The sequence below is a fragment of the Mustelus asterias genome, chromosome 2 (genome assembly GCF_964213995.1).
Source record: "Mustelus asterias chromosome 2, sMusAst1.hap1.1, whole genome shotgun sequence".
In the NCBI taxonomy this organism is placed as follows: Eukaryota; Metazoa; Chordata; class Chondrichthyes; order Carcharhiniformes; family Triakidae; genus Mustelus; species Mustelus asterias.
In genome coordinates this window covers 14,757,704-14,783,301 of record NC_135802.1, presented here as the reverse complement: position 1 = coordinate 14,783,301, position 25,598 = coordinate 14,757,704, and the positions used below count along the sequence as shown (strand labels likewise).

Below are 25,598 nucleotides of genomic sequence, written 5' to 3'. Positions count from 1 at the left end.
TCCAGTATAGCCCCCTCTCTAGTTGGGCTGTCCACATATTGTTCCAACGAACCCTCCTGTACACATTTTACAAATTCCTCCGAATTTGTCGAATACTATTCTTCTGCAGAATCCTGAAGAAATCATATTCAACTTGGAACATTAACACTGTTTCTCTCACTCCACAAATGCTGCCAGACCTGCTGGGTATTTCCACACTTTCTGTTTCTCTGCCCAAGAATGTGGTGGTGACAGATTCAATCGTGTCTTTCAAAGGGGAGTTGAATAAATATGAGGAGAAAAAAATTATGGGGCTATGGCACAAGGTGTCCTTGTGCAGGAATCTCAAGGAGTTGGTTTGCAGCTGCAGCAGGTAATTAAGAAGGCAAATGGAATTTTGTCCTTCATTACTTGAGGGATGGAGTTTAAAAACAGTGACGTTATGTTGCAGCTGTATAAGGTGCTGGTGAGGCCACACCTGGAGTACTGGGTACAGTTTTGGTCTCCTTACTTGAGAAAGGATATACTGGCACTGGAGGGGGTGCAGAGGAGATTCACTAGGTTCATTCCGGAGTTGAGAGGGTTGGCTTATGAGGAGAGACTGAGTAGACTCATTAGAATTCAGAAGAATGAGGGGAGATCTTATAGAAACATATAAGATTATGAAGGGAATAGATAAGATAGAAGCAGGGAAGTTGCTTCCACTGGTGGGTGAAACTAGAACTAGGGGACATGGCCTCAAAATAAGGGGAAGCAGATTTAGGACTGAGTTGAGGAGGAACTTCTTCACACAAAGGGTTGTGAATCTGTGGAGTTCCCTGCCCAGTGAAGCAGTTGAGGCTACCTCATTAAATGTTTTTAAGGCAAGGATAGATAAATTTTTGAACAGTAAAGGAATTAAGGGTTATGGCGAGCGGGTGGGTAAGTGGAGCTGAGACCACGGAAAGATCAGCCATAATCTTATTGAATGGCGGAGCAGGCTCGAGGGGCCAGATGGCCTACTCCTGCTCCTAGTTCTTATTTTTATGCATTTTATTTTATGAAAAGAGACAGTGGGACCAGCTGAATAGCACTTAACAGAGAACTGCAGGCACATGGCCAGCCAAATGTGCTGTAACCATTCTATGATTCTAAGATCATCGATTTGTAGATAATGATTTCTAAAATGACAAAAATATTTGATGTATGATCTTAACTAAGCAGAAGGTTTCGAGAAGGTGAATCTGAAATAGTTAAATGAAGTCAGCAAAATTGTCAATGGATGAAGATGAAATTAAATTTAAGCTAATGAAAGACAAAATGCCCAGCGAGTTACATTCTAACATCCTGAAGGCAGCAATTGGTGGTGCTCAGATGTCAGATAACTGGAGACTTCCTGCTGCAGAACTCCTTTGTCAAATAGACATAGTTAAGCTGGATAATTACACAGCAGTTAGTTTAACATGTGTGGATGAGGAAATTTTAGAATTTGTAATTGAGAATGAAATGACCGGGCGTCCAGGTAGATGCTGCTGGCACAGATTTCTAGCCTGCTCGATTAGCTTCAGAGAATTTGAGGCAGCAACAGACCAACAAAAGCAAAAAGAATGGTCTGAGGACAGTAGAAGATAATACATCAATGGCTGAGATTTTAATGTACTTTAATTCAATTCCTCTCCTCATGTCGAGCAGTTTAGGAGTGTCTGTAGATCCGATCTAATTGAATCAATGCTCGGGGATCTGCTAGCCTCTTAGCATTTCTCCCTTCCTGTAACTGCTTCTCTCTCACGCTGATGTTCGCTCCTTCACCCATTTGCCTTCCAAGTGTCAGTGAGGCAAACATTCAGAAGCCTGTCACGCACAGACGTCTAGTATCCACCCCCGATCTTTTGGATCTCATGGGATAAAGGGGGAGGTGGCTAGATGGGTGGAGAACTGGCTTGGTCATAGAAGACAGAGGGTGGTAGTGGAAGGGTCTTTTTCCGGCTGGAGGCCTGTGACTAGTGGTGTTCCGCAGGGCTCTGTATTGGGACCTCTGCTGTTTGTGATTTATATAAATGATCTGGAAGAAGGTGTAACTGGGGTGATCAGTAAGTTTGCGGACGACACAAAACTGGCAGGACTTGCAGATAGTGAGGAACATTGTCAGAAGCTACAGAAGGATATAGATAGGCTGGAAACTTGGGCAAGGAAATGGCAGATGGAGTTCAATCCTGATAAATGCGAAGTGATGCATTTTGGTGGGAATAATGTAGGGAGGAGCTACACGATAAATGGAAGAACCATAAAGGGTGTAGAGACGCAGAGGGACCTGGGTGTGCAAGTCCACAGATCTTTGAAGGTGACGTCACAGGTGGAGAAGGTGGTGAAGAAGGCATATGGCATGCTTGCCTTTATAGGACGGGGCATAGAGTATAAAAGTTGGGGTCTGATGTTGCAGATGTATAGAACGTTGGTTCGGCCGCATTTGGAATACTGCGTCCAGTTCTGGTCGCCACACTACCAGGAGGACGTGGAGGCTTTGGAGAGAGTACAGAGGAGGTTTACCAGGATGTTGCCTGGTATGGAGGGGCTTGGTTATGAGGAGAGATTGGGGAAACTGGGGTTGTTCTCCTTGGAAAGACGGAGGATGAGGGGAGACTTAATAGAGGTGTATAAAATTATGAAAGGCATAGATAGGGTGAACGGTGGGAAGCTTTTCCCCGGGTCGGTGGTGACGTTCACGAGGGGTCATAGGTTCAAGGTGAAGGGGGGGAGGTTTAACACAGATATAAGAACATAAGAACATAAGAAATAGGAGCAGGAGTAGGCCATCTAGCCCCGCCATTCAATAAGATCATGGCTGATCTGACGTGGATCAGTACCACTTACCCGCCTGATCCCCATAACCCTTAATTCCCTTACCGATCAGGAATCCATCCATCCGCGCTTTAAACATATTCAGCGAGGTAGCCTCCACCACCTCAGTATTTATATCAGTAGGACATATTTTACACAGAGGGTGGTGGGGGCCTGGAATGTGTTGCCGGGCAAGGTGGTGGAGGCGGACACACTGGGAACGTTTAAGACTTATCTAGACAGCTATATGAACGGAGTGGGAATGGAGGGATACAAAAGAGTGGTTTAGTTTGGACCAGGGAGCGGCGCGGGCTAATTGTTCTTTGTTTCTCGTTTCAAGGCTTCATTCTATGATCAACTTGCTGGTGCCAGTACAGAGCGAGAGTGCGGATAGTTGGGAACCTGTCTCGGGGGCAGGGAATTCATATGGTGTTCGTGGAAGTGGAAATGAATAGGGTTGGGAAGCATTTTCCGATCAGGGCCAGTGTGATCTCCTGGACTCGTTTCGATCGCCTCAGGGGGTCGGAGAGGAATTTCCCAGATTTTCTTTTCCCCATATTGGCCCTGGGGTTTTCACTCTGGGTTTTCGCCTCTCCCTGGAGATCACATGGTCTGGAATGGGGGGTGGGGGTGAGCTAATAGGTTGTGATGAACAAAGCATCGTAGCTGTGAGGGACAGCTCGGTGGATAGGATATTAGTATGTAGATAGGCTGGAAAATTGGGCGGGGATCCTGGATTCAGGATTCAATCCTGTACCGGGGAGCGGCGCGGGCTTGGAGGGCCGAAGGGCCTGTTCCTGTGCTGTATTGTTCTTTGTTTGTTCTTTGATCTCACCTGATAGGTAACCGTTTTCCTCCCGTCTGCTCCCGATGTGGGTAGAGTCAAAGGTCCAGAAACCACCCAAACATTTTCGTACCTCTGGGTCAGTTCACGGCAGTACATTTCCAACCTGCCAAAAAAAACAACACAATGCAAGTGCCATTGTCTGAGTTCATGGTTTCAATTGTTTCCTTCACCCCAACATTGGCCACGCAAGTGACCACCTGGAGACCAGGCATGAGAATATGCAGCCCATGTAACTGAGTCCTGTGAATGGGCCACATAAAGGCAAACAGCTCTGCTGAACCTCGACGCCTCCAATTGGCGGAGTGACTATCACGTGGCAATGCACTCAGAATTTTGTATTCAGGTTTGCTAAGTTGTGGTGAGGTGCTTCGGGGGACTTTCTACCCAGCCCGCAACATCTCAAACTTACCTTCATTAGATTTTTCCTACCTATTATTCATTCTTGGATCCAGCTAGCAATATCTCAAACTTACCTTTTAAACTTATTTATCTTTTGTTTTTATTCATTAATCCGGGATAGTCAGCACGGATTCGTGAAGGGCAAGTCGTGCCTCACAAATTTGATAGAATTTTTTGAGGAGGTAACTAAGTGTGTTGATGAAGGTAGGGCAGTTGATGTCATACACATGGATTTTAGTACGGCGTTTGATAAGGTCCCCCATGGTCGGCTTATGATGAAAGTAAGGAGGTGTGGGATAGAGGGAAAGTTGGCCGATTGGATCGGTAACTGGCTGTCTGATCGAAGAGGACCAAGCACTGATCCCTGTGGCACTCCGCTAGCAACCTGCCTCCAATTCGAAAATTTTCTATCCACCACCACCCTCCGGAGTTGTAGTCCAGAAGTCAGTGAGGGTGGTGAGGTATTGGGGAAGGTATCAGGGTCAAGGGTGGGTACCGGTCGACAGGAAGGTGGGTTGAAGTGTGTCTACTTCAATGCAAGGAGCATCCGGAACAAGGTAGATGAACCTGGGGCGTGGATTGGTACTTGGGACTACGATGTTGTGGCCATTACGGAGACGTGGGTAGAACAAGGACAGGAATGGTTATTGGACGTTCCGGGTGAAAGAGGTTTCAGTAAGTGTAGGGAAGCTGGTAAAAAAGGTGGAGGAGTAGCATTGTTAATCAAGGATAGTTTAACGGCTGCGGAAAGGCACTTCGAGGGGGATCTGCACACTGAGGTAATATGGGCTGAGGTTAGAAATAGGAAAGGAGCGGTCACGTTGTTAGGAGTTTACTATAGGTCCCCAAATAGTAATAGAGATGTGGAGGAAGAAATTGCTAAGCAGATTATGGATATGTGTGGGGGTCACAGGGTAGTTGTCATGGGGGACTTTAACTTTCCAAATATTGATTGGAACCTTTGTAGGTCAAATAGTTTGGATGGGGCAGTTTTTGTGCAGTGTGTGCAGGAGGGTTTCCTGACACAATATGTGGATAGGCCGACAAGAGGTAAGGCCACATTGGATTTGGTACTGGGAAATGAACCGGGCCAAGTGTTAGATTTGGTTGTGGGAGAGCACTTTGGAGATAGTGACCACAATTCGGTGTCTTTTATTATTGCAATGGAGAGGGATAGGGCCGTACGGCAGGGCAAGGTTTACAATTGGGGGAGAGGTAATTATGATGCGATTAGGCAAGAATTAGGGGGCATAAGTTGGGAACAGAAACTGTCTGGGAAAGGCACTAATGAAAAGTGGAACTTTTTCAAGGAACAAATACTGGGTGTCCTTGATAGGTATGTCCCTGTCAGGCAGGGAGGAAATGGCCGAGTGAGGGAACCATGGTTCATGAAAGAGGTGGAATGTCTTGTGAAAAGGAAGAGGGAAGCTTATGTAGGGATGAGGAAACAAGGTTCAGATGGCTCGATTGAGGGTTACAAGTTAGCAAGGAACGAGCTGAAAAAGGGGCTTAGGAGAGCTAGGAGGGGACATGAGAAGTCCTTGGCGGGTCGGATCAAGGAAAACCCCAAGGCTTTTTACTCTTATGTGAGGAATAAAAGAATGACCAGGGTGAGGTTAGGGCCGGTCAAGGACAGTAGTGGGAACTTGTGTATGGAGTCAGTAGAGATAGGCGAGGTGATGAATGAATACTTTTCTTCAGTGTTCACCAAGGAGAGGGGCCATGTTTTTGAGGAAGAGGTGTTACAGGCTAATAGGCTGGAGGAAATAGATGTTCGGAGGGAGGATGTCCTGGCAGTTTTGAATAAACTGAAGGTCGATAAGTCCCCTGAGCCTGATGAAATGTATCCTCGGATTCTTTGGGAGGCAAGGGATGAGATTGCAGAGCCTTTGGCTTTGATCTTTGGGTCCTCGCTGTCCACGGGGATGGTGCCAGAGGACTGGAGAATGGCGAATGTTGTTCCTCTGTTTAAGAAAGGGAATAGAAATGACCCTGGTAATTATAGACCGGTTAGTCTTACTTCGGTGGTTGGTAAATTGATGGAAAAGGTCCTTAGGGACGGGATTTACGACCATTTAGAAAGATGCGGATTAATCCGGGATAGTCAGCACGGATTCGTGAAGGGCAAGTCGTGCCTCACAAATTTGATAGAATTTTTTGAGGAGGTAACTAAGTGTGTTGATGAAGGTAGGGCAGTTGATGTCATATACATGGATTTTAGTAAGGCGTTTGATAAGGTCCCCCATGGTCGGCTTATGATGAAAGTGAGGAGGTGTGGGATAGAGGGAAAGTTGGCCGATTGGATAGCTAACTGGCAGTCTGATCGAATGATGTGGAGATGCCGGCGTTGGACTGGGGTAAACACAGTAAGAAGTTTAACAACACCAGGTTAAAGTCCAACAGGTTTATTTGGTAGCAAAAGCCACACAAGCTTTCGGAGCTCTTAGCCCCTTCTTCAGGTGAGTGGGAATTCTGTTCACAAACAGAGCTTATAAAGACACAGACTCAATTTACATGAATAATGGTTGGAATGCAAATACTTACAACTAATCAAGTCTTTAAGAGACGAAACAATGTGAGTGGAGAGAGCATCAAGACAGGCTAAAAAGATGTGTATTGTCTCCAGACAAGACAGCCAGTGAAACTCTGCAGGTCCACGCAACTGTGGGAGTTACAAATAGTGTGACATGAACCCAATATCCCGGTTGAGGCCGTCCTCGTGTGTGCGGAACTTGGCTATCAGTTTCTGCTCAGCGACTCTGCGCTGTCGTGTGTCGCGAAGGCCGCCTTGGAGAACGCTTACCCGAATATCAGAGGCCGAATGCCCGTGACCGCTGAAGTGCTCCCCAACAGGAAGAGAACAGGTCTGATCGAAGACAGAGGGTGGTGGTGGATGGAAAATTTTTGGATTGGAGGCAGGTTGCTAGCGGAGTGCCACAGGGATCAGTGCTTGGTCCTCTGCTCTTTGTGATTTTTATTAATGACTTAGAGGAGGGGGCTGAAGGGTGGATCAGTAAATTTGCTGATGACACCAAGATTGGTGGAGTAGTGGATGAGGTGGAGGGCTGTTGTAGGCTGCAAAGAGACATAGATAGGATGCAAAGCTGGGCTGAAAAATGGCAAATGGAGTTTAACCCTGATAAATGTGAGGCGATTCATTTTGGTAGGACTAATTTAAATGTGGATTACAGGGTCAAAGGTAGGGTTCTGAAGACTGTGGAGGAACAGAGAGATCTTGGGGTCCATATCCACAGATCTCTGAAGGTTGCCACTCAAGTGGATAGAGCTGTGAAGAAGGCCTATAGTGTGTTAGCTTTTATTAACAGGGGGTTGGAGTTTAAGAGCCGTAGGGTTATGCTGCAACTGTACAGGACCTTGGTGAGACCACATTTGGAATATTGTGTGCAGTTCTGGTCATCTCAGTATAAGAAGGATGTGGAAGCACTGGAAAGAGTGCAAAGGAGATTTACCAGGATGCTGCCTGGTTTGGAGGGTAGGTCTTATGAGGAAAGGTTGAGGGAGCTAGGGCTGTTCTCTCTGGAGCGGAGGAGGCTGAGGAGAGACTTAATAGAGGTTTATAAAATGATGAAGGGAATAGATAGAGTGAACGTTCAAAGACTATTTCCTTGGGTGGATGGAGCTATTACAAGGGGGCATAACTATAGGGTTCATGGTGGGAGATACAGGACGGATATCAGAGGTAGGTTCTTTACGCAGAGAGTGGTTGGGGTGTGGAATGGACTGCCTGCAGTGATAGTGGAGTCAGACACTTTAGAAACATTTAAGCGGTTATTGGATAGGCACATGGAGCACACCAGGATGATAGGGAGTGGGATAGCTTGATCTTGGTTTCAGATAAAGCTCGGCACAACATTGTGGGCCGAAGGGCCTGTTCTGTGCTGTTCTATGCTCCGGTTTCCTCCCACACTACACAGATGTGCGGGTTAGGTTTGGCCTCCTTTGGCACTGTAGGGCCTTTATGATTCCACAATCAAACACCAGGAGCTGGGAAGTAAAAGCTGGCTGTCTTAGAAACTGGCAGCCGTTTGCTCTGAAATTTATTAAGGCACCAGCATTGGGTTTAAATTCAGAAAATCTGAGCCCTCACCTGTTCCAGAAGCCAGCATTGTTTTCAAAATTCTGAGGCACAATGTTGGATAGATAGAATGTTTCAGCCATGGCTTGCTGCAGAACAAAATCATAGGATTGCAATCAACTTACATGGAAAAGGCAAAGCTTTTGCAAATTCATTTGAAAAGTGCATGAGTTGATCAGGCTAACTTAACAAATTTTAATGTAAGATTATTCTTGACTATTCTTCATCTTGTAGCGTTAGCTACTAGCCATGGGTGGCACGGTGGCACGGTGGCACACTGGTTAGCACTGCTGCCTCACAGCGCCAGGGACCCAGGTTCAATTCCCAGCTTGGGTCACTGTCTGTGTGGAGTCTGCACGTTCTCCCCGTGTCTGCGTGGGTTTCCTCCCACAGTCCAAAAGACTTGCTGGTTAGGTGCATTGGCTATGCTAAATTCTCCCTCAGTGATTTCTTTTTATTTTATTTATTAGTGTCACAGGTAGGTTTACATTAACACTGCAATGAAGTTACTATGAAAATCCCTGAGTCGCCACACTCTGGCGCCTGTTCGGATACACTGAGGGAGAATTTAGCACGGCCAATGCGCCTAATTAGCTCATCTTTTGGACTGAGAGAGGAAACCGGAGCACCCAGAGGGAACCCATGCAGACACGGGGAAGAACATGCAGACTCCGCACAGTGCCCAAGCCGGGAATCTAATCCAGGTCCCTGGTGCTGTAAGGCCAGTCGGTGCTGTTAGTACAGCCCGTGTCTGCATGGGTTTCCTCTGGTTTCCTCCCACAGTCTGAAAGATGTGCTGGTTAGGTGCATTGGCCGTGCTAAATTCTCCCTCAGTGTACCCAAACAGGCACTGGAGTGTGGCGACTAGGGGATTTTTACAGTAACTTCATTGCAGTGTTAATATAAGCCTACTTACAATGTAAGACACTAATAAATAAACTTTAAACGGATGTCCTTTAGGGAAGGAAATTTGACATCCTTACCCAGTCTGGTCTACATGTGACCCCAGATCCACAACAAACTGGTTGACTCTTAACTGCCCTCTGAAATGGCCGAGCCAGCCCCTCAGTTGAAGGACAATTATGGTTGGGCAACAAACGGTGGCCTTGCCAGCGAGGTTCGTGCCCCATGAATGAATTGAATAAAGGAGATGGTGGGTGAGGGTATTCCAGCTTCGGGGAAAAAGCAACCGAAAGGCACCAGCGATGGAGCGATTAAAATCAGAGATGCTCGAGGCCAGGATTAGAGGTAAGCAGATACCTCGCAGAGTCACGGGACTGGTGGAGATTACAGAGGTGAGGAGGGGGAGGGTGGGGGTGGGGGGCGAGGCTGTAGAGCAATTTGAAAATGAGTTTGAGAATTTTAAACAGGCAGTGTAATCCTAACGAAGGGACAACAATGAATTGCTCAGGCCATTTCCCTTCACTATGTGGTGTAGTGTTTCAGAGGGAGAGAAAGCTGGAAGGCACGCCTGTCTGTCTGGGTACTGTAGCCTTTCACACATTTACTACGAATGGTGGTTTACTGTCCAACATCGCCATCTTCTGACAGGTCATTGACATGACAGCCTCATATCGTCCTCATCAGAACATTGATGTCAAGAATGGGGTGGACACAGTAAGAAGTCTCACAACACCAGGTCCAACAGGTTTATTTGGTAGCAAAAGCCACACAAGCTTTCGGAGCGCTGCTCCTTCATCAGGTGAGTGGGATTTCAGTTCACAAACAGGGCACATAAAGACACAAACTCAATTTACAAAATAATGGTTGGAATGCGAGTCTCTACAGGTAATCAAGTCTGAAAGGTACAGGCAATGTGAGTGGAGAGAGGGTTAAAGAGATGTGTATTGTCTCCAGCCAGGACAGATAGTGAGGTTTTGCACGCCCAGGCAAGTCGTGGGGGTTACAGATTGTGTGACATGAACCCAAGATCCCGGTTGAGGCCGTCCTCGTGTGTGCGGAAATTGGCTATCAGTCTCTGGGGTGTCAACCCATCCTTTCATGAAGAGCTTAGCACACACATCGGGTAGATAGTTTTCTGATCGATAAGAGAATTAGGGGATATGGGGAGCAGGCGGGTAAGTGGAACTGATTCGCTTCAGATCAGCCATGATCTTATTGAATGGCGGGGCAGGCTCGAAGGGCCAGATGGCCTACTCCTGCTCCTATTTCTTATGTTCTTATGTAAAGGCACCCAATGGGGGTGGAACAGACTGCTGCTCAGACTCCACTCTGTTTGATATCCTTTTTTCTGTCCCACTCAGCTGTTTGAAGGAGTGTACCTCCATACATGATCAAACAGGATATCCCTCATCTGTTAAGACAAGCCGAGACAAAAGTGCAGCATGTATTGATCATAGAAACTAGAAGCAGGAGGAGGCCATTTGGCCCATCAAGCCTGCCCTGCCATTCATTTTGATCATGGCTGATCATCAAATTCAATACCCTGATCCCCCATATCCCTTGATCCCTTTAGCCCCAAGAGCTATATCTAATTTCTTCTTGAAATCAGACAACGTTTTGGCCCCAACTACATTCTGTGATAGTGAATTCCACACATTCACCACCCTCTGGGTGAAGAAATTTCTCCTCACCTCAGTTGTAAAAGGTTTACCCCTTATCCTCAAACTATGAACCCTAGTTCTGGACTCCCTCACCATTGGGAACATTCTTTCTGAATCTACCCTGTCTAACCCTGTTAGAATTTTATAAGTTTCTATGAGATCCCCTCTCACTTTTCTAAACTCCAGTGAATATAATCCTAACCGACTTAGTCTCTCCTTATGTGACAGACTTGACATCCCAGGAATCAGCCTGGTAAACCTTCGCTGTACTCCCTCTATAGCAAGGACATCTTTCCTCAGATAAGGACACCAAAAGTGCACACAGTACTCCAGGTAATCTGTGGAACTCTTAGCCGCAGAAGGCTGTGGAGGCCAGGTCATTGAGTGTCTTAAGACAGAGATAGATAGGTTCTTCATTAATAAGGGGATCAGGGTTATGGGGAAAAGGCAGGAGAATGGGGATGAGAAAAATATCAGCCATGATTGAATTGCGGAGTCTAATTCTGCTCCTATGTCTTATGGTCTAGGTGTGGTATCCCCAACACCCTACACAATTGCAGCAAAACATCCCTATCTCTGTACTCAAATCCTCTCGCAACCAAGGCCAACATTCCATTTGCTTTCTTTACTGCCTGCTGTACCTGTGTGCTTACGTTTCTTCGGTCTGACAGTGATGCTGCACTAATTGCTCAGACAGAAGGCTTGTTCCAAGGTTCCTGGGTCATCTGTCCTATTCCTGTGTCATGTTCACCTCACCATCAATGTCATTATGGAGCAGTGTGTTGCGTCTCCACCTGGGATCACGCTCAGCGCCACACCACTGAAAGCAGTCCGCAAATTCTGCTACCTTGGATCCACAATGACAGACAACCCATTCTTTCATGAAGAGCTTAGCGCCCACATCGGAAAGGCAGCCACCGACTAACTTCCCCGGACGACCAAGAGGCTTATCTAGGCCTGTATCCTCAGCATGCTGCTGCATGGCAGCAAAGGTCTGAGCAATCTACAACTACCAAGAACAAAGGTTCAAAAACTTCATTTCTGCTATCTGGAATATAAACATCAGTATCAAATGGAAAGATAAAGTCACCAATGAAACAAACATGCCCAGTATTCGAGTACTTAGGAAGCAAAGACCACTTTAATAGCTTGGGCGTGTACACAGAATGGAAGTTGGTCACATTCCCAAAGATGTTCTACAGAAAAGTAGCTCACGTTCTGTGCTGCCATCCTTACCCGGTCTGACTCAGATGTGACTCCAGAGCCACAGCAATGTGGTTGACTCTCGACTGCCCTCCCAAGGCAACTAGGGATGGGCAATAAATGCTGGCCAGCCAGCGACGCCCATGTCCCACAAATGAATTTAAAAAAACAATGCGATACTGGGCAGACAAGTTGATTTTCTTTTTAGTGATACTCGTTGAGAGATAAATATTGGCCAGGACAAAGAACACTCAACTCTTCGCAATAGTGCTGGGGGATCATTTATTTACCCGAGAGGACAGACAGGGCCTCAATTTGTGTCTGATCTGAAAGATGGCACCTACGACACTGCAGCACTCTCTTAGCAATACACTGGAGTGTCAGTCTAGATTATGCAAAGTGCTGGAGTGAGATTTGAAGCTACGACTTCCTTATTCAGAGGTGAAAGTGCGACCCACTGAGTTATCGCTGATGCTAAAGTCAATGGCTCTGTTTTTTTCACCTCGGTCCACGTTTCCAAATTTGGTTTCAGCTGTCTTTAGGTCAATATCCATCCCCCCCACCCCCGCCGCCAGGTTATCAGATGTGTCCCACCGAGCTGCAAGACGATGCCATGGGCTGTCCAGATATGGGCACCTTTCCTCAAAGGTGCCAGTAAATAGATCTCACGTTCAAAGTGCTGCCTACAGCTGCCTATGGATAAGTGTACACTCCAGTGTACGGAAACTTTGGATGGATTTCATTGGCACCTTGCACACACAGTGACACAAACATACACACACATATCAAGTCATTTGGCTCTATACCGGTGAGAACTTGTTGTCTCCTGCTGGAGCCATGTGCCCTCTACTCCACCCGCTGCCCAGGTAGTCTTCGTTCATAGCGCTGAAGAATGCTGGAATGTGAGGATCCGGCTTAAACTTGCAGCGTTTCCGATCTGCTGTCCCTGTGTCAAAACACACTTTTTTAAAATCCAAGATGGCGCTGAAACAAGGTGACTTCTTGCAAGCTGTGCCCAACATATCTTCTAATTCTATCTTTTACTCTTGTTCTACATCCTCGCTACGACTGCAACACTACATTCTGCATTCTCTGCTTCCCTTCTCTATGAGGTTTGCCCATTCTGGTTCTGTCCATCACAATGCCTCTAATTTACGAACACAACTGATGCTGGGCTTTTGATAATGGGAGGGCAAAGACAGAAGGCGATTGGAAAAGGGACCAGAGGCGGTAAAAGGAAAACCCTTTTTATACAACGAGTGGCCTGGGTTTGAGTGGATGATAGGACAGTGCAAAAATAGATTCCATTGGAATCTTCTAATGGGATCTGAAGATGTGCGAGATTAAGGAAATATTGCCGGTATTTGCAGAAAGAATGGGACTAAATGCATCGCCTTTTGAAAGAGCTGGCACAGGCTGGGACAGGACGAAGAGCATTTTGTAATACTTAGAAACAAGCCTCTTTCTAAATTAACCTAGCGCAAATCTACGCATGGGAGTAAAAGGTGGGAAGGAGCTGGCCTCGCTGCTATTTTGACATCATCAATTTACGTCACAAGTCGGCTTACATTAACACTGCAATGAAGTTACTGTGAAAATCCCCTAGTCACCACACTCCGGCGCCTGTTCGGGTACACTGAGGGAGAATTTAGCACGGCCAATGCACCCTAACCAGCACGTCTTTCAGACTGTGGGAGGAAACCGGAGCACTCGGAGGAAACCCACGCAGACATGGGGAGAATGTGCAGATTCCACACAGACAGTGACCCAAGCTGGGAATCGAACCCAGGTCCCTGGCGCTGTAGGTTAGGGGGATTAGTGGGGTAAATGCACTGGGTTACAGATAGAGCCAGGGGGTGGGCGTGGATAGGATGCTCTATGAGCGAGTTGGTGCAGACTCGATGGGCCGAATGACTCCTTCTGCACTGTAGGGATTCTATGAACCTCCTTCCACTTGAGTTTGGAACATTTTTCAATTTGCTCTCTTTGCAGAGTGCAGAATAGATTCTTTGTAAGGAGACAGAGAGAATAAGAACATAAGAACTAGGAGCAGGAGTAGGCCATCTGACTCCTCGAACCTGTTCCACATTCAATAAGATCATGGCTGATCTTTTCGTGGACTCAGCTCCACTTACCCACCCGCACGCCATAACCCATACTTCCTTGAGGGACATACATTTCAGACAGTTGGAGAACAATTAGATCCTGGTTTCTAACGGGAAGCAATGAATGGAAAGGGCCGAGAGCTTCAAGTTTTTAGGTGTCCAGATCACCAATAACCTGTCCTGGTCCCCCCATGCCATCACTATAGTTAATAAAGGCCACCACCGCCTCTACTTTCTCAGAAGACTAAGGAAATTTGGCATGTCAGCTGGACGCTTACCTTCACTCGAAGAGGGAGGGTGTTTTCCAGAGGTCCACCTTCTGGTAGCACCAACCTTTACAGATGCACCATAGAAAGCATTCTTTCTGGTTGTATCACAGCTTGGTATGGCTCCTGCTCTGCCCAAGACCACAAGAAACTATAAAGGGACGTGAATGTAGCCCAATCCATCATGCAAACCAGCCTCCCATCAATTGACTCTGTCTACACTTCCTGCTGCCCCAGCAAAGCAGTTGGCATAATTAAGAACCCCACGCACCCCGGATATTCTCTCTTCCACTTTCTTCCGTCAAGAAAAAGATACAAAAGTCTGAGGTCGCGTACCAACCAACTCAAGAACAGCTTCTTCCCTGCTGCCATCCCGCAGGATTTGCATAGGTGCAGTCACTGCTACCAGAAGGTGGACCTCTGGAAAACACCCTCCCTCTTCGAGTGAAGGTAAGCGTCCAGGTGACGGCAACAACACTGATTGGCTGTTGGAGGTAACATTTGCATAGGTGCGGTCACTGCTACCAGAAAGTGATTTGTGGAGGAGCTGTTGTGAAGGGACAGTTAAACCCCAAACACCACTTTCGTGTTTCCCTACCTACCTCCTCCTCTAACCAAAAAAAAAAGTCACTGGGAGGACCACAAGCAAGGGAAAGGTGAGTTGAGATTTATTTATCCTTTTACCTGGATAAGGACAGTATGGCAGTTCACGCAGTGGTATGCTCCTCCTGCCAGATGTGGGAAACTAGGGAGCAATCGAGTCTCCTTCGCAACTTTGTCTGCAGGAAGTGTGTCAGGTTGCAGCTCCTCACAGACCGCACTGTTCAGTTGGAGCGGCAGGTGGATGCACTGCGGAGCATACAGGAGGCAGAGAGTGTGATAGAAACTAGTTACAGGGAGGCTGTCACACCACAGGTTCAGACAGGTAGATGGGTGACCGCCAGGAGAGGCAGGCAGGTGGTGCAGGAGTCTCCAGTGGCTATTCCCCTTTCAAACAGGTATACTGTTCTGGATACTGTTGAGGGGGACAGCCTGTCGGGGGAGATACCAGCAGCAGCCAGGCCTGTGGCACCACGCCTGGTTCTGCTGTAGAGCAGAGTAGGGTAAAGAGCAAGCGAGCAGCAGTAAGAGGGGACTCGCTAGTTAGAGTTACAGACAGGCGTTTCTGTGGCCGTAATCGAGACTCCAGGATGGTGTGTTGCCTCCCTGGTGCCAGGGTCAAGGACGTCTCTTGAGTGTTTGCAGGACATTCTTAAGGGGGAGGGTGAGCAGCTGGAGGTCGTTGTACATATTGGTACCGACGACATAGATAGGAAAAGGGATGAGGTCCTGAAGTGTACAAAGAACAAAGAACAGTACAGCACAGGAAACAGGCCCTTCGGCCCTCCAAGCCTGTGCCGCTCCTTGGTCCAACTAGACCAATCGTTTGTATCCCTCCATTCCCAGGCTGCTCATGTGACTATCCAGGTAAGTCTTAAACGATGTCAGCGTGCCTGCCTCCACCACCCTACTTGGCAGCGCATTCCAGGCCCCCACCACCCTCTGTGTAAAAAACGTCCCTCTGATGTCTGAGTTATACTTCGCCCCTCTCAGCTTGAGCCCGTGACCCCTCGTGATCGTCACCTCCGACCTGGGAAAAAGCTTCCCACTGTTCACCCTATCTATACCCTTCATAATCTTGTATACCTCTATTAGATCTCCCCTCGTTCTCCGTCTTTCCAAGGAGAACAACCCCAGTCTACCCAATCTCTCCTCATAGCTAAGACCCTCCATACCAGGCAACATCCTGGTAAACCTTCTCTGCACTCTTTCCAATGCCTCCACGTCCTTCTGGTAGTGCGGCGACCAGAACTGGACGCAGTACTCCAAATGCGGCCTAACCAGCGTTCTATACAGCTGCATCATCAGACTCCAGCTTTTATACTCTATACCCCGTCCTATAAAGGCAAGCATACCATATGCCTTCTTCACCACCTTCTCCACCTGTGTTGCCACCTTCAAGGATTTGTGGACTTGCACACCTAGGTCCCTCTGTGTTTCTATACTCCTGATGACTCTGCCATTTATTGCATAACTCCTCCCTACATTATTTCTTCCAAAATGCATCACTTCGCATTTATCCGGATTAAATTCCATCTGCCACCTCTCCGCCCAATTTTCCAGCCTATCTATATCCTGCTGTATTGCCCGACAATGCTCTTCGCTATCCGCAATTCCAGCCATCTTTGTGTCATCCGCAAACTTGCTGATTACACCAGTTACACCTTCTTCCAAATCATTTATATATATCACAAATAGCAGAGGTCCCAGTACAGAGCCCTGCGGAACACCACTGGTCACAGACCTCCAGCCGGAAAAAGACCCTTCGACCACTACCCTCTGTCTCCTATGGCCAAGCCAGTTCTCCACCCATCGAGCCACTTCTAAATATAGAGAGTTAGGCAGAAGGTTAAAGTGCAGGACCTCGAAGGTAGTAATTTCTGGACTATTACCGGTGCCATGTGCTAGTGAGAGTAGGAATAGGAGGATTAGGCAGATGAATGCCTGGCTTGAGAGCTGGTGCAGGGGGCAAGGATTTAGATTTTTGGATCATTGGGATCTTTTCTGGGGAAGGGCTGATCTCATAGAAAGAAATCATAGAAACCCTACAGTGCAGAAACAGGCCATTCGGCCCATCGAGTCTGCACCAACCACAATCCCACCCAGGCCCTACCCCCATATCCCCACACATATCCCCATATCTGTTCAAGAGGGACGGGTTACACCTGAACTGGAGGGGGACTAACATCCTGGCGGGGAGATTTGCTCGAGCCACTCGGGAGGGTTTAAACTAGTTTGGCAGGGGGGTGGGATCCAAAGCAGTAGGGCGACAGAAGAGAAGGTTAAGGACAGCACAGAAGTTAAAGAGAGCATGTTAAATAGTAAAGGCAGTGTCAGTAAACCCAATACTAGACAGTTCAGGCAAGAGCAGGGCAGAGAAAGTCTAGGCTAAACTGCATTTATTTCACTCCAAGAGGCCTGATGGGCAAGGCAGATGAACTCAGAGCATGGATGGGTACACGGGTCTGGGATATTATAGCAATTACTGAAACATGGCTAAGGGAAGGATAGGACTGGCAGCTCAATGTTCCAGGGTACAGATGCCATAGGGAAGATAGAACAGGAGGTAAGAGAGGAGGGGGAGTTGCACTTTTGCTTAAGGAGAACATCACGGCAGTACTGACAGCGGGTATATCCGCGGGTTCGCCGACTAAATCTATATGGGTAGAACTGAGAAATAAGAAGGGGGAAATCACTTTGATAGAGTTGTACCACAGGCTCCCAAATAGTCGGTGGGAAATTGAGGAGCAAATATGTAAGGAGATTACAGATAGCTCCAAGAAAAGAAAGAATGCTTTCTATGGTGCATCTGTAAAAGTTGGTGAGAGTCGTAGCTGACATGCCAAATTTTCTTAGTTTTCTGAGAAAGTAGAGGCGTTGGTGAGCTTTCTTAAACCAGGACAGGTTGTTGGTGATCTGGACACCTAAAAACTTGAAGCTCTCAATCCTTTCTACTTCGTCCCTATTGATGTAGACAGGGGCATGTTCTCCTTTACACTTCCTGAAGTCAATGACAATCTCCTTTGTTTTGTTGACATTGAGGGAGAGATTATTGTTGCCGCACCAGTTCACCAGATTCTCTATCGCGTTCCTGTACTCTGTCTCGTCATCTTGAGTGTATTCAGGAACAATTTCTCATTCAGTATGTGGATGGTCCAACTAGAGAGGGGGCAAAACTTGATCTCCTCTTGGGAAATAAGGAAGGGCAGGTGACAAAGTGTTAGTGAGGGACCATAATTCCATTAGTTTTAAGATAGCTATGGAGAATGATAGGTCTGGCCCAAAAGTTAAAATTCTAAATTGGGGCAAGGCCAATTTTGATGGTATCAGGCAGGAACTTTCATCAGTTAACTGAGGGAGTCTGTGGGAAGGCAAAGGTACGTCTGGTAAGTGGGAGGCTTCCAAAAGTGTGTTAACCAGGGTTCAGGGTAAGCACATTCCTCTTAGAGAGGCAAGGCTGATAGAAGTAGGGAACCCTGGAAGACTCGGGATATTGAGGCCCTGGTCAAGAAGGAGGAGGCATATGACATGCATAGGCAGCTGGGATCAAGTGGATCCCTTGACGAGTATAGGGGGTGTAGGAGCAGAGTTAAGAGAGAAAGCAGGAGGGCAAAAAGGGGACACGAGATTGTTTTGGCAGATAAGGCAAAGGAGAATCCAAAGATCTTCTACAAATACATAAATGGCAATAGAGTAACTAGGGAGAGAGTAGGGCCTCTTAAGGAGCAACAAGGTCATCTATGTGCGGATCCATAAGAGATGGGTGAGATCCTTAATGAATATTTCTCCTCAGTATTCACTGTTCAGAAAAGCATGGATGTTAGGGAACTTGGGGAAATAAATAGTGATGTCTTGAGGAGTGTACATATAACAGAAGAGGTGGTGTTGGAAGTCTTAAAGCGCATCAAGGTAGATAAATCCCCAGGATCTGATGAAGTGTATCCCAGGACATTGTGGGAGTCTAGGGAGGAAATTGCAGGTCCCCTAGCAGAGATATTTGAATCATCGATAGTCACAGGTGGGGTGCCTGAAGATTGGAGGGTGGCAAATGTTGTGCCTTTGTTTAAGAAGGGCTGCAGGAAAAAGCCTGGGAACTACAGGCCAGTGAGCCTCACATCTGTAGTGAGTAAGTTGTTGGAAGGTATTTTGAGAGACAGGATCTACTGGCATTTAGAGACGCAAGGACTGATTAGAGACAGTCAGCATGACTTTGTGAGTGGAAAATCATGTCTCACAAATTTGGTTGAGTTTTTTGAAGGAGTAACCGAGAAGGTAGATGAGGGCAGTGCAGTTGATGTTGTCTACATGGACTTTAGCAAGGCCTTTGACAAGATACCACATGGTAGGTTGTTGCATAAGGTTAAATCTCACGGGATCCAGGGTGAGGTAGCCAAATGGATACAAAATTGGCTTGATGACAGAAGGCAGAGGGTGGTTGTAGAGGGTTGTTTTTCAAACTGAAGGCCTGTGACGATAACCACTCCATCTGACGAAGGGGCAGCGCTCCGAAAGCTTATGGTATTTGCTACCAAATAAACCTGTTGGACTTTAACCTGGTGTTGTGAGACTTCTTACAGCGGTGTGCCTCAGGGATCAGTGCTGGGTCCACTGTTATTTGTCATTTATATTAATGATTTGGATGAGAATTTAAGAGGCATGGTTAGTAAGTTTGCAGATGACATCAAGATTGCTGGCATAGTGGACAGTGAAGAAGGTTATCTCGGATTGCAACGGGATCTTAATCAATTGGGCCAGTGGACTGACGAATGGCAGATGGAGTTTAATTTAGATAAATGTGAGGTGATGCATTTTGGTCGCTCGAAGCAGGGCAGGACTTACTCAGTTAATGGTAGGCGCTGGGGAGAGTTACAGAACAAAGAGATCTAGGGATACAGGTTCATAGCTCCTTGAAAGTGGAATCACAGGTGGACAGAGTGATGAAGAAGACATTCAGCATGCTTGGTTTCATTGGTCAGAACATTGAATACAGGAATTGGGGTGTCTTGTTGAAGTTGTACAAGACATTGGTAAGGCCAAACTTGGAATACTATGTACAGTTCTGGTTACCTTATTATAGAAAGGATATTGTTAATCTGGAAAGAGTGCAGAAAAGATTTACCAGGATGCTACCGGGACTTGATGGTCTGAGTTATAAGGAGAGGCTGGATAAACCGGGACATTTTTCTCTGGGGCTTAGGGGTGGTCTTGTAGAGATCTATAAAATAATGAGGGGCATAGATCAGTTAGATAGTCAAATCTTTTCCCAAAGGTAGGGGAGTCTAAAACTTGAGGGCATAGGTTTAAGGTGAGAGGGGAGAGATACAAAAGGGTCCAGAGGGGCAATTGTTTCACAGAGGGTGGTGAGTGTCTGGAACAAGCTGCCAGAGGTAGTAGTAGAGACAGGTTCAATTTTGTCTTTTAAAAAGCGTTTAGACAGTTACATGGGTAAAATGGGTATAGAGGAATATGGGCCAAACACGGGCAATTGGGACTAGATTAGGGGTTGAAAAAAAAGGGGCGGCATGGACAAGTTGGGCCAAAGGGCCTGGTTCCATGCTGCAAACCTCTATAACTCTGTGACTTCTGAATGGACCTACCTCGCATTAAGTTGATCTTTCTCTACACCCTAGCAATGACTGTAACACTACATTCAGCACCCTCTCCTTTCCTTCTCTATGTACGGCGTGCTTTGTCTGTATAGCGTAAGAAACAATACTTTTTACTGTATACTAATGCATGTGACAATAATAAATCAAATCAAAAAACAGGCCAAGGATGTGAAGAAGTTTGGTTTTACAGTCTGTACCTTGCACTTTTTCCTGCGTAATATGCTCAAGAACCCATCTGGGAGTCCTCTTGGCCTGATCGTATGATGATATGTGATTGGTGCAATAGTGAATCTCCGTGCCAATCACAGGTAGGCCATATTTTTCCAGTTGGCTGTCCTTTGGATGCTCTAAGGAGAGACGTACAATCCATTGTGAGCAATGAAACAAGGTAGGCATTAACACCCAAAATTATTTTTGACATAGGTTCATCAATAAACAGCTACAGCAGCTTTAGCACTGCTGAGACACCCACAGGAAGGAAACAAGACAGTGTCAGTCACACAGTATTGATACTGAACTGTTTGCACTAAAAACACAGCTCTTTTGAATTATGTATCAGCACAGAGTAGTGTAACCGGAGTGTGACGTTGCCCACATTTGTGATGTGGAATGAACCCACCTTCAGCCCACTTTAACTGCAAAAAGATTGAGCCAAGTGCTAAACCTAACATTGTTTCATTCACAGGATATGGACATCGTTGGCTAGGCCAGCATTTATTGTCCATTCCTAATTGCCTTTGAGATAGTGGTGGTGAACCACCTCTGTATAGTGTAGGCACACCTGTCGTGCTGTTGGGTTGGAGTTCCACATTTTTGACCCAGCAATAAAGTTACGAGTCAGGATGGCAATCTGGGCGGGCGCTTAGAATCCCTACAGTGCAGGAGGAAGCCACGGCACGGTAGCAGTGGTTAGCACTGCTGCTTCACAGCTCCAGGGACCTGGGTTCGATTCCCGGCTTGGGTCACTGTCTGTGTGTAGTCTGCACATTCTCCTCGTGTCTGCGTGGGTTTCCTCCGGGTGCTCTGGTTTCCTCCCACAGTCCAAAGATGTGCGGGTTAGGTTGATTGGCCATGCTAAAATTGCCCCTTAGTGTCCTGAGATGCGTAGGTTAGAAGGATTAGCCCGGGGGGGGGGGGGGGGGGGGGGGGGGATTGTGGTCAGTGCAGACTCGATGGGCCAAATGGCCTCTTTCTGCACTGTAGGGATTCTATGATGATATGATTTGGCCCATCGAGCCTGCACCGACAACAATCCCACTCAGACCCCATCCCCAACACCCCATGTATTTACCCTACCTGTTCTCCTGACGCTAAGGGGCAATTTAGCATGGCCAATCAACCTAACCTGCACATCTTTGGACTGTGGGAGGAAACCAGAGACCCGGAGGAAAACCCACGCAGACACAGGGAGAAGGTGCAGACTCCACACAGACAGCTCCTGTGTGGTAGCCATACATGTTCTTTGAGGTAGCACTCTCTCAGACTGTGCTCTCTCAGATGAGACAATCAAAAGGGGATAGGGTATGGAAAACAGGTCTATCAATCTGTCAGCACCATCAATGGATATGGCTCGCAATTTGGCATCTGTAATGGATGCCCTGAGATTTTACTTCCCACACAATCATTCCGAAGCTGGATTAATAGGATTTGTTTACAGTTGAAGAAAGAATTTGCATTTATACAGTATTTTTCATAACCTCGGAATGTCCCAGAGCTCATTATGTGGCTTTTTTGTTGTAAACTACTCCTGTGAAGTAGATTTTGTTACTAAGTATTAAGAGCACAGGAACAGGCCATTCTGCCCAACAGAACTATGCCAATCCCCTCCAACTCTCTTCACCTAGCCCATCAACAAATCCTTCAATTCTCTCCTCCTTCAGTTGTTTATCTAGCATCTTTTTGAAGGGTGCTTTGTAAATGTGAGTAGTTATTGTTAGTGTCAGGATTGAAGTTAAAAAAAGAAAATACGTGTGTGTGTGTGTGTGAGAGAGAGAGAAAACTTTCCATAACCTCAGGATCATCCAAATTGGCACTACAGTTCTAACACAGGAAATGCAGCAGCCAATTTACACACAGCAAGCTCCCACAACAACATAAGACATCAGAGCAGAATTAGGCCACTCGGCCCATCAAATCTGCTCCGCCATTCAATCATGGCTGATATTTTTCTCATCCCCATTCTACTGTCTTTTTCCCATAACCCCTGATCCCCTTATTAATCAAGAACCTATCTATCTCTGTCTTAAAGACACTCAATGAGTTGGCCTCCACAGCCTTCTGCGGCAAAGAGTTCCACAGATTCACCATTCTCTGGCTGACGAAATTCCTCCTCATCTCTGTTTTAAAGGATCGTCCCTTTAGCCTGAGGTTGTGCCCTCTGGTTCTAATTTTTCCGACTAGTGAGAACATCCTCTCCACATCCAATCTACCCAGGCCTCGCAGTATCCTATAAGTTTCAATAAGATCCTTCCTCATCCTTCTAAACTCCAATGAGTACAGACCCAGAGTCCTCAACCGTTCCTCATATGACAAGCTCTTCAGTCCAGGGATCATTCTTGTGAACCTCCTCTGGACCCTTTCCAAGGCCAGCACATCCTTCTTTAGATATGGGGCCCAAAACTGCTCACAATACTCCAAATGGGGTCTGACCAGAGCCTTACACAGCCTCAGAACTACATCCCTGCTCTTGTATTCTAGCCCTCTCGACATGAATGCTAACATTGCATTTGCCTTCCTAACTGCCGACTGAACCTGCATGTTAACCTTAAGACAACTTGAACAATGACTCCCAAGTCCCTTTGTGTTTCTGATTTCCTAAGCATTTTCCCATTTAGAAAATAGTCTATGCCTCCATTCCTCCTTCCAAAGTGCATAACCTCACACTTTTCCACATTGTATCCCATATGCCACTTTTGTCCACTCTTCTAACCTGTCCAAGCCCTTCTGCAGCCCTCCTGCTTCCTCAATACTACCTGTTGCTCTACTTATCTTTGTATCATCTGCAAACTTAGCAACAGTGCCTTCAATATTATAATCAGTAAATAATGTGTTCCGATTGAGAGATAAATATGGGCCAGCAAACCAGGGATAACACTCTTGGCAATCTTCATAGTGCCATGCGATCTTTAATGTCCACCTGAGGGGGCAGTTTATTATCCCATCTAAAAGGCAGCACCTCTGCTCAAGCAGCACTCCCTCAAGTCAGCCAAGATATTGTTTTTAAATGTCCCAAGTTTACAGTCTGGAACATAAACCCACAATGTTCTAACTCAGGTGGCTGTAGCCAACAGCAGCAAGATTAAAGGTAAAAAAGACCACTCTTGGCAGTGCTGGATTGCACTGGTCAGTCCGTGCCCGAGCTTGGTCTGTCTGTGTCTGGTCTGGGTTGTGTCTGGTCTGGGTTGTGTCTGGGTCAGTCTGTGTCTGGGTCAGTCTGTGTCTGGGTCAGTCTGTGTCTGGGTCAGTCTGTGTCTGGGTCAGTCTGTGTCTGGGTCAGTCTGTGTCTGGGTCAGTCTGTGTCTGGGTCAGTCTGTGTCTGGGTCAGTCTGTGTCTGGGTCAGTCTGTGTCTGGGTCAGTCTGTGTCTGGGTCAGTCTGTGTCTGGGTCAGTCTGTGTCTGGGTCAGTCTGTGTCTGGGTCAGTCTGTGTCTGGGTCAGTCTGTGCCAGTGTCTGGGTTTGGTCTGTCTGTGTCTGGGTTTGGTCAGTCTGTGTCTGGGTCAGTCTGTGCCTGGGTTGTGTCTGGGTCAGTCTGTGTCTGGCTTGTGTCTGGGTCAGTCTGTGTCTGAGTCAGTCTGAGTCAGTCTGTGTCTGAGTCAGTCTGTGTCTGCCTTGTGTCTGGGTCAGTCCGTGTCTGGGTCAGTCCGTGTCTGGGTCAGTCTGTGTCTGGCTTGTGTCTGGGTCAGTCTGTGTCTGGCCTGTGTCTGGCTTGTGTCTGGGTCAGTCTGTGTCTGGCCTGTGTCTGGCCTGTGTCTGGGTCAGTCTGTGTCTGGCTTGTGCCTGGCTCAGTCTGTGTCTGTCAGTGTCTGGGTCAGTCAGTGTCTGTCAGTGTCAGTGTGGGTGGTGTCTCTCCCCCGGGCCTGGGCGCTCCTCCCGCTCTCTCCCGCACCTTGCTGCCGCTCCTCCTGCTCCTGCCACCAGTGCAAGGCCAGGGCACAGCCGGCTGAGGCCAGCAGCGACCCGGCCACAAAGCCCGAGCCGAAGCTGCCACCGAAGCCGCCTCCTCCAGGCTTCCTCAGGCCTCTCAACATCCACAGGCCGCGTCTCCCCGCCATTTTAGCCCAGCAACCGCGGCCCCGGCACTCAGTCACTCCTCCCAGTGATGCGCCACCTAGGGGTGGGAGGACTGGACCTCCTGCCATTATGTAGATATTTTTTAAAAACGTCCCAAGTTTACAGTCTGGAACATAAACCCACAATGTTCCAACTCAGGCGGCTGTAGCCAACAGCAGCAAGGTTAAAGGTAAAAAAGACCACTCTTGGCGGTGCTGCATTGCACTGGTCAGTCCGGGCCGGGGCCGGGGCCGGACAGTCCGTTGTTTGACACCTGTACAGCCGCCGCCTCTCCAAGCACAGTGCCACCTACGGGTGGAAGGACTGACCCCACAATAGCGCCCAGCCACCTCACCCTCCAGGTGCAATGCCACCTGGCGGTGGGAGGACTGCACCTCCTCCCCTTGCGCTCAGCCGCCTCCTCTTCCAAAGGCAGTGTCCCCTAGCGGTGGGAGGACTGGCCCTCCCACCCATTGCACCCAGCCGCCGCCACCTCCTCCAAGCGCAGTGTCACCTAGCGGTAGGGGGATTGCACCCACTATTGCACCCAGCCGCCTCACCCTCCAAGCACAGTGCCACCTGGCGATGGGAGGACTGCACCCACCATTGCACCCAGCCGCTTCCTCTCCAAGCGCAGTGCCACCTAGCGGTGGGAGGACCGCTCTAGCCGTGGCTGATTGCGCAGGCCGAGCAACGAAACCCGGCCCAGAGAGCGCGGCCTCCTCCCAGCAATGCGCCCCCAGCGCCGGGAGGAGTAAACAGCGCCTGTGCAGTGAACTCCCAACAGGGGCTGAGAGCTTTATTGGGAGTTTTGTTCACTGCTATCAGGATATCTTTGAAGCAA

At 47.6% G+C, this 25,598-nt stretch overlaps 1 protein-coding gene across 1 annotated transcript in view; it reads right to left on the bottom strand.

Annotated features, from left to right (window-relative positions):
• exog (exo/endonuclease G) overlaps positions 1-25,061 on the bottom strand; it is a 40,964-nt gene extending 15,903 nt beyond the window's left edge. Inside the window, exons 1-5 of the mRNA XM_078231646.1 lie at positions 24,591-25,061; positions 20,683-20,832; positions 12,712-12,851; positions 8,151-8,227; positions 3,632-3,746 (exon numbers count right to left, since the gene is read on the bottom strand). Of these exons, the coding sequence (XP_078087772.1) occupies positions 3,632-3,746; positions 8,151-8,227; positions 12,712-12,851; positions 20,683-20,832; positions 24,591-24,843 (735 nt within the window). The 5' untranslated portion in view covers positions 24,844-25,061. The remainder of the gene's footprint in view (positions 1-3,631; positions 3,747-8,150; positions 8,228-12,711; positions 12,852-20,682; positions 20,833-24,590) is intronic.
• Positions 25,062-25,598: the final 537 nt, after the last annotated feature.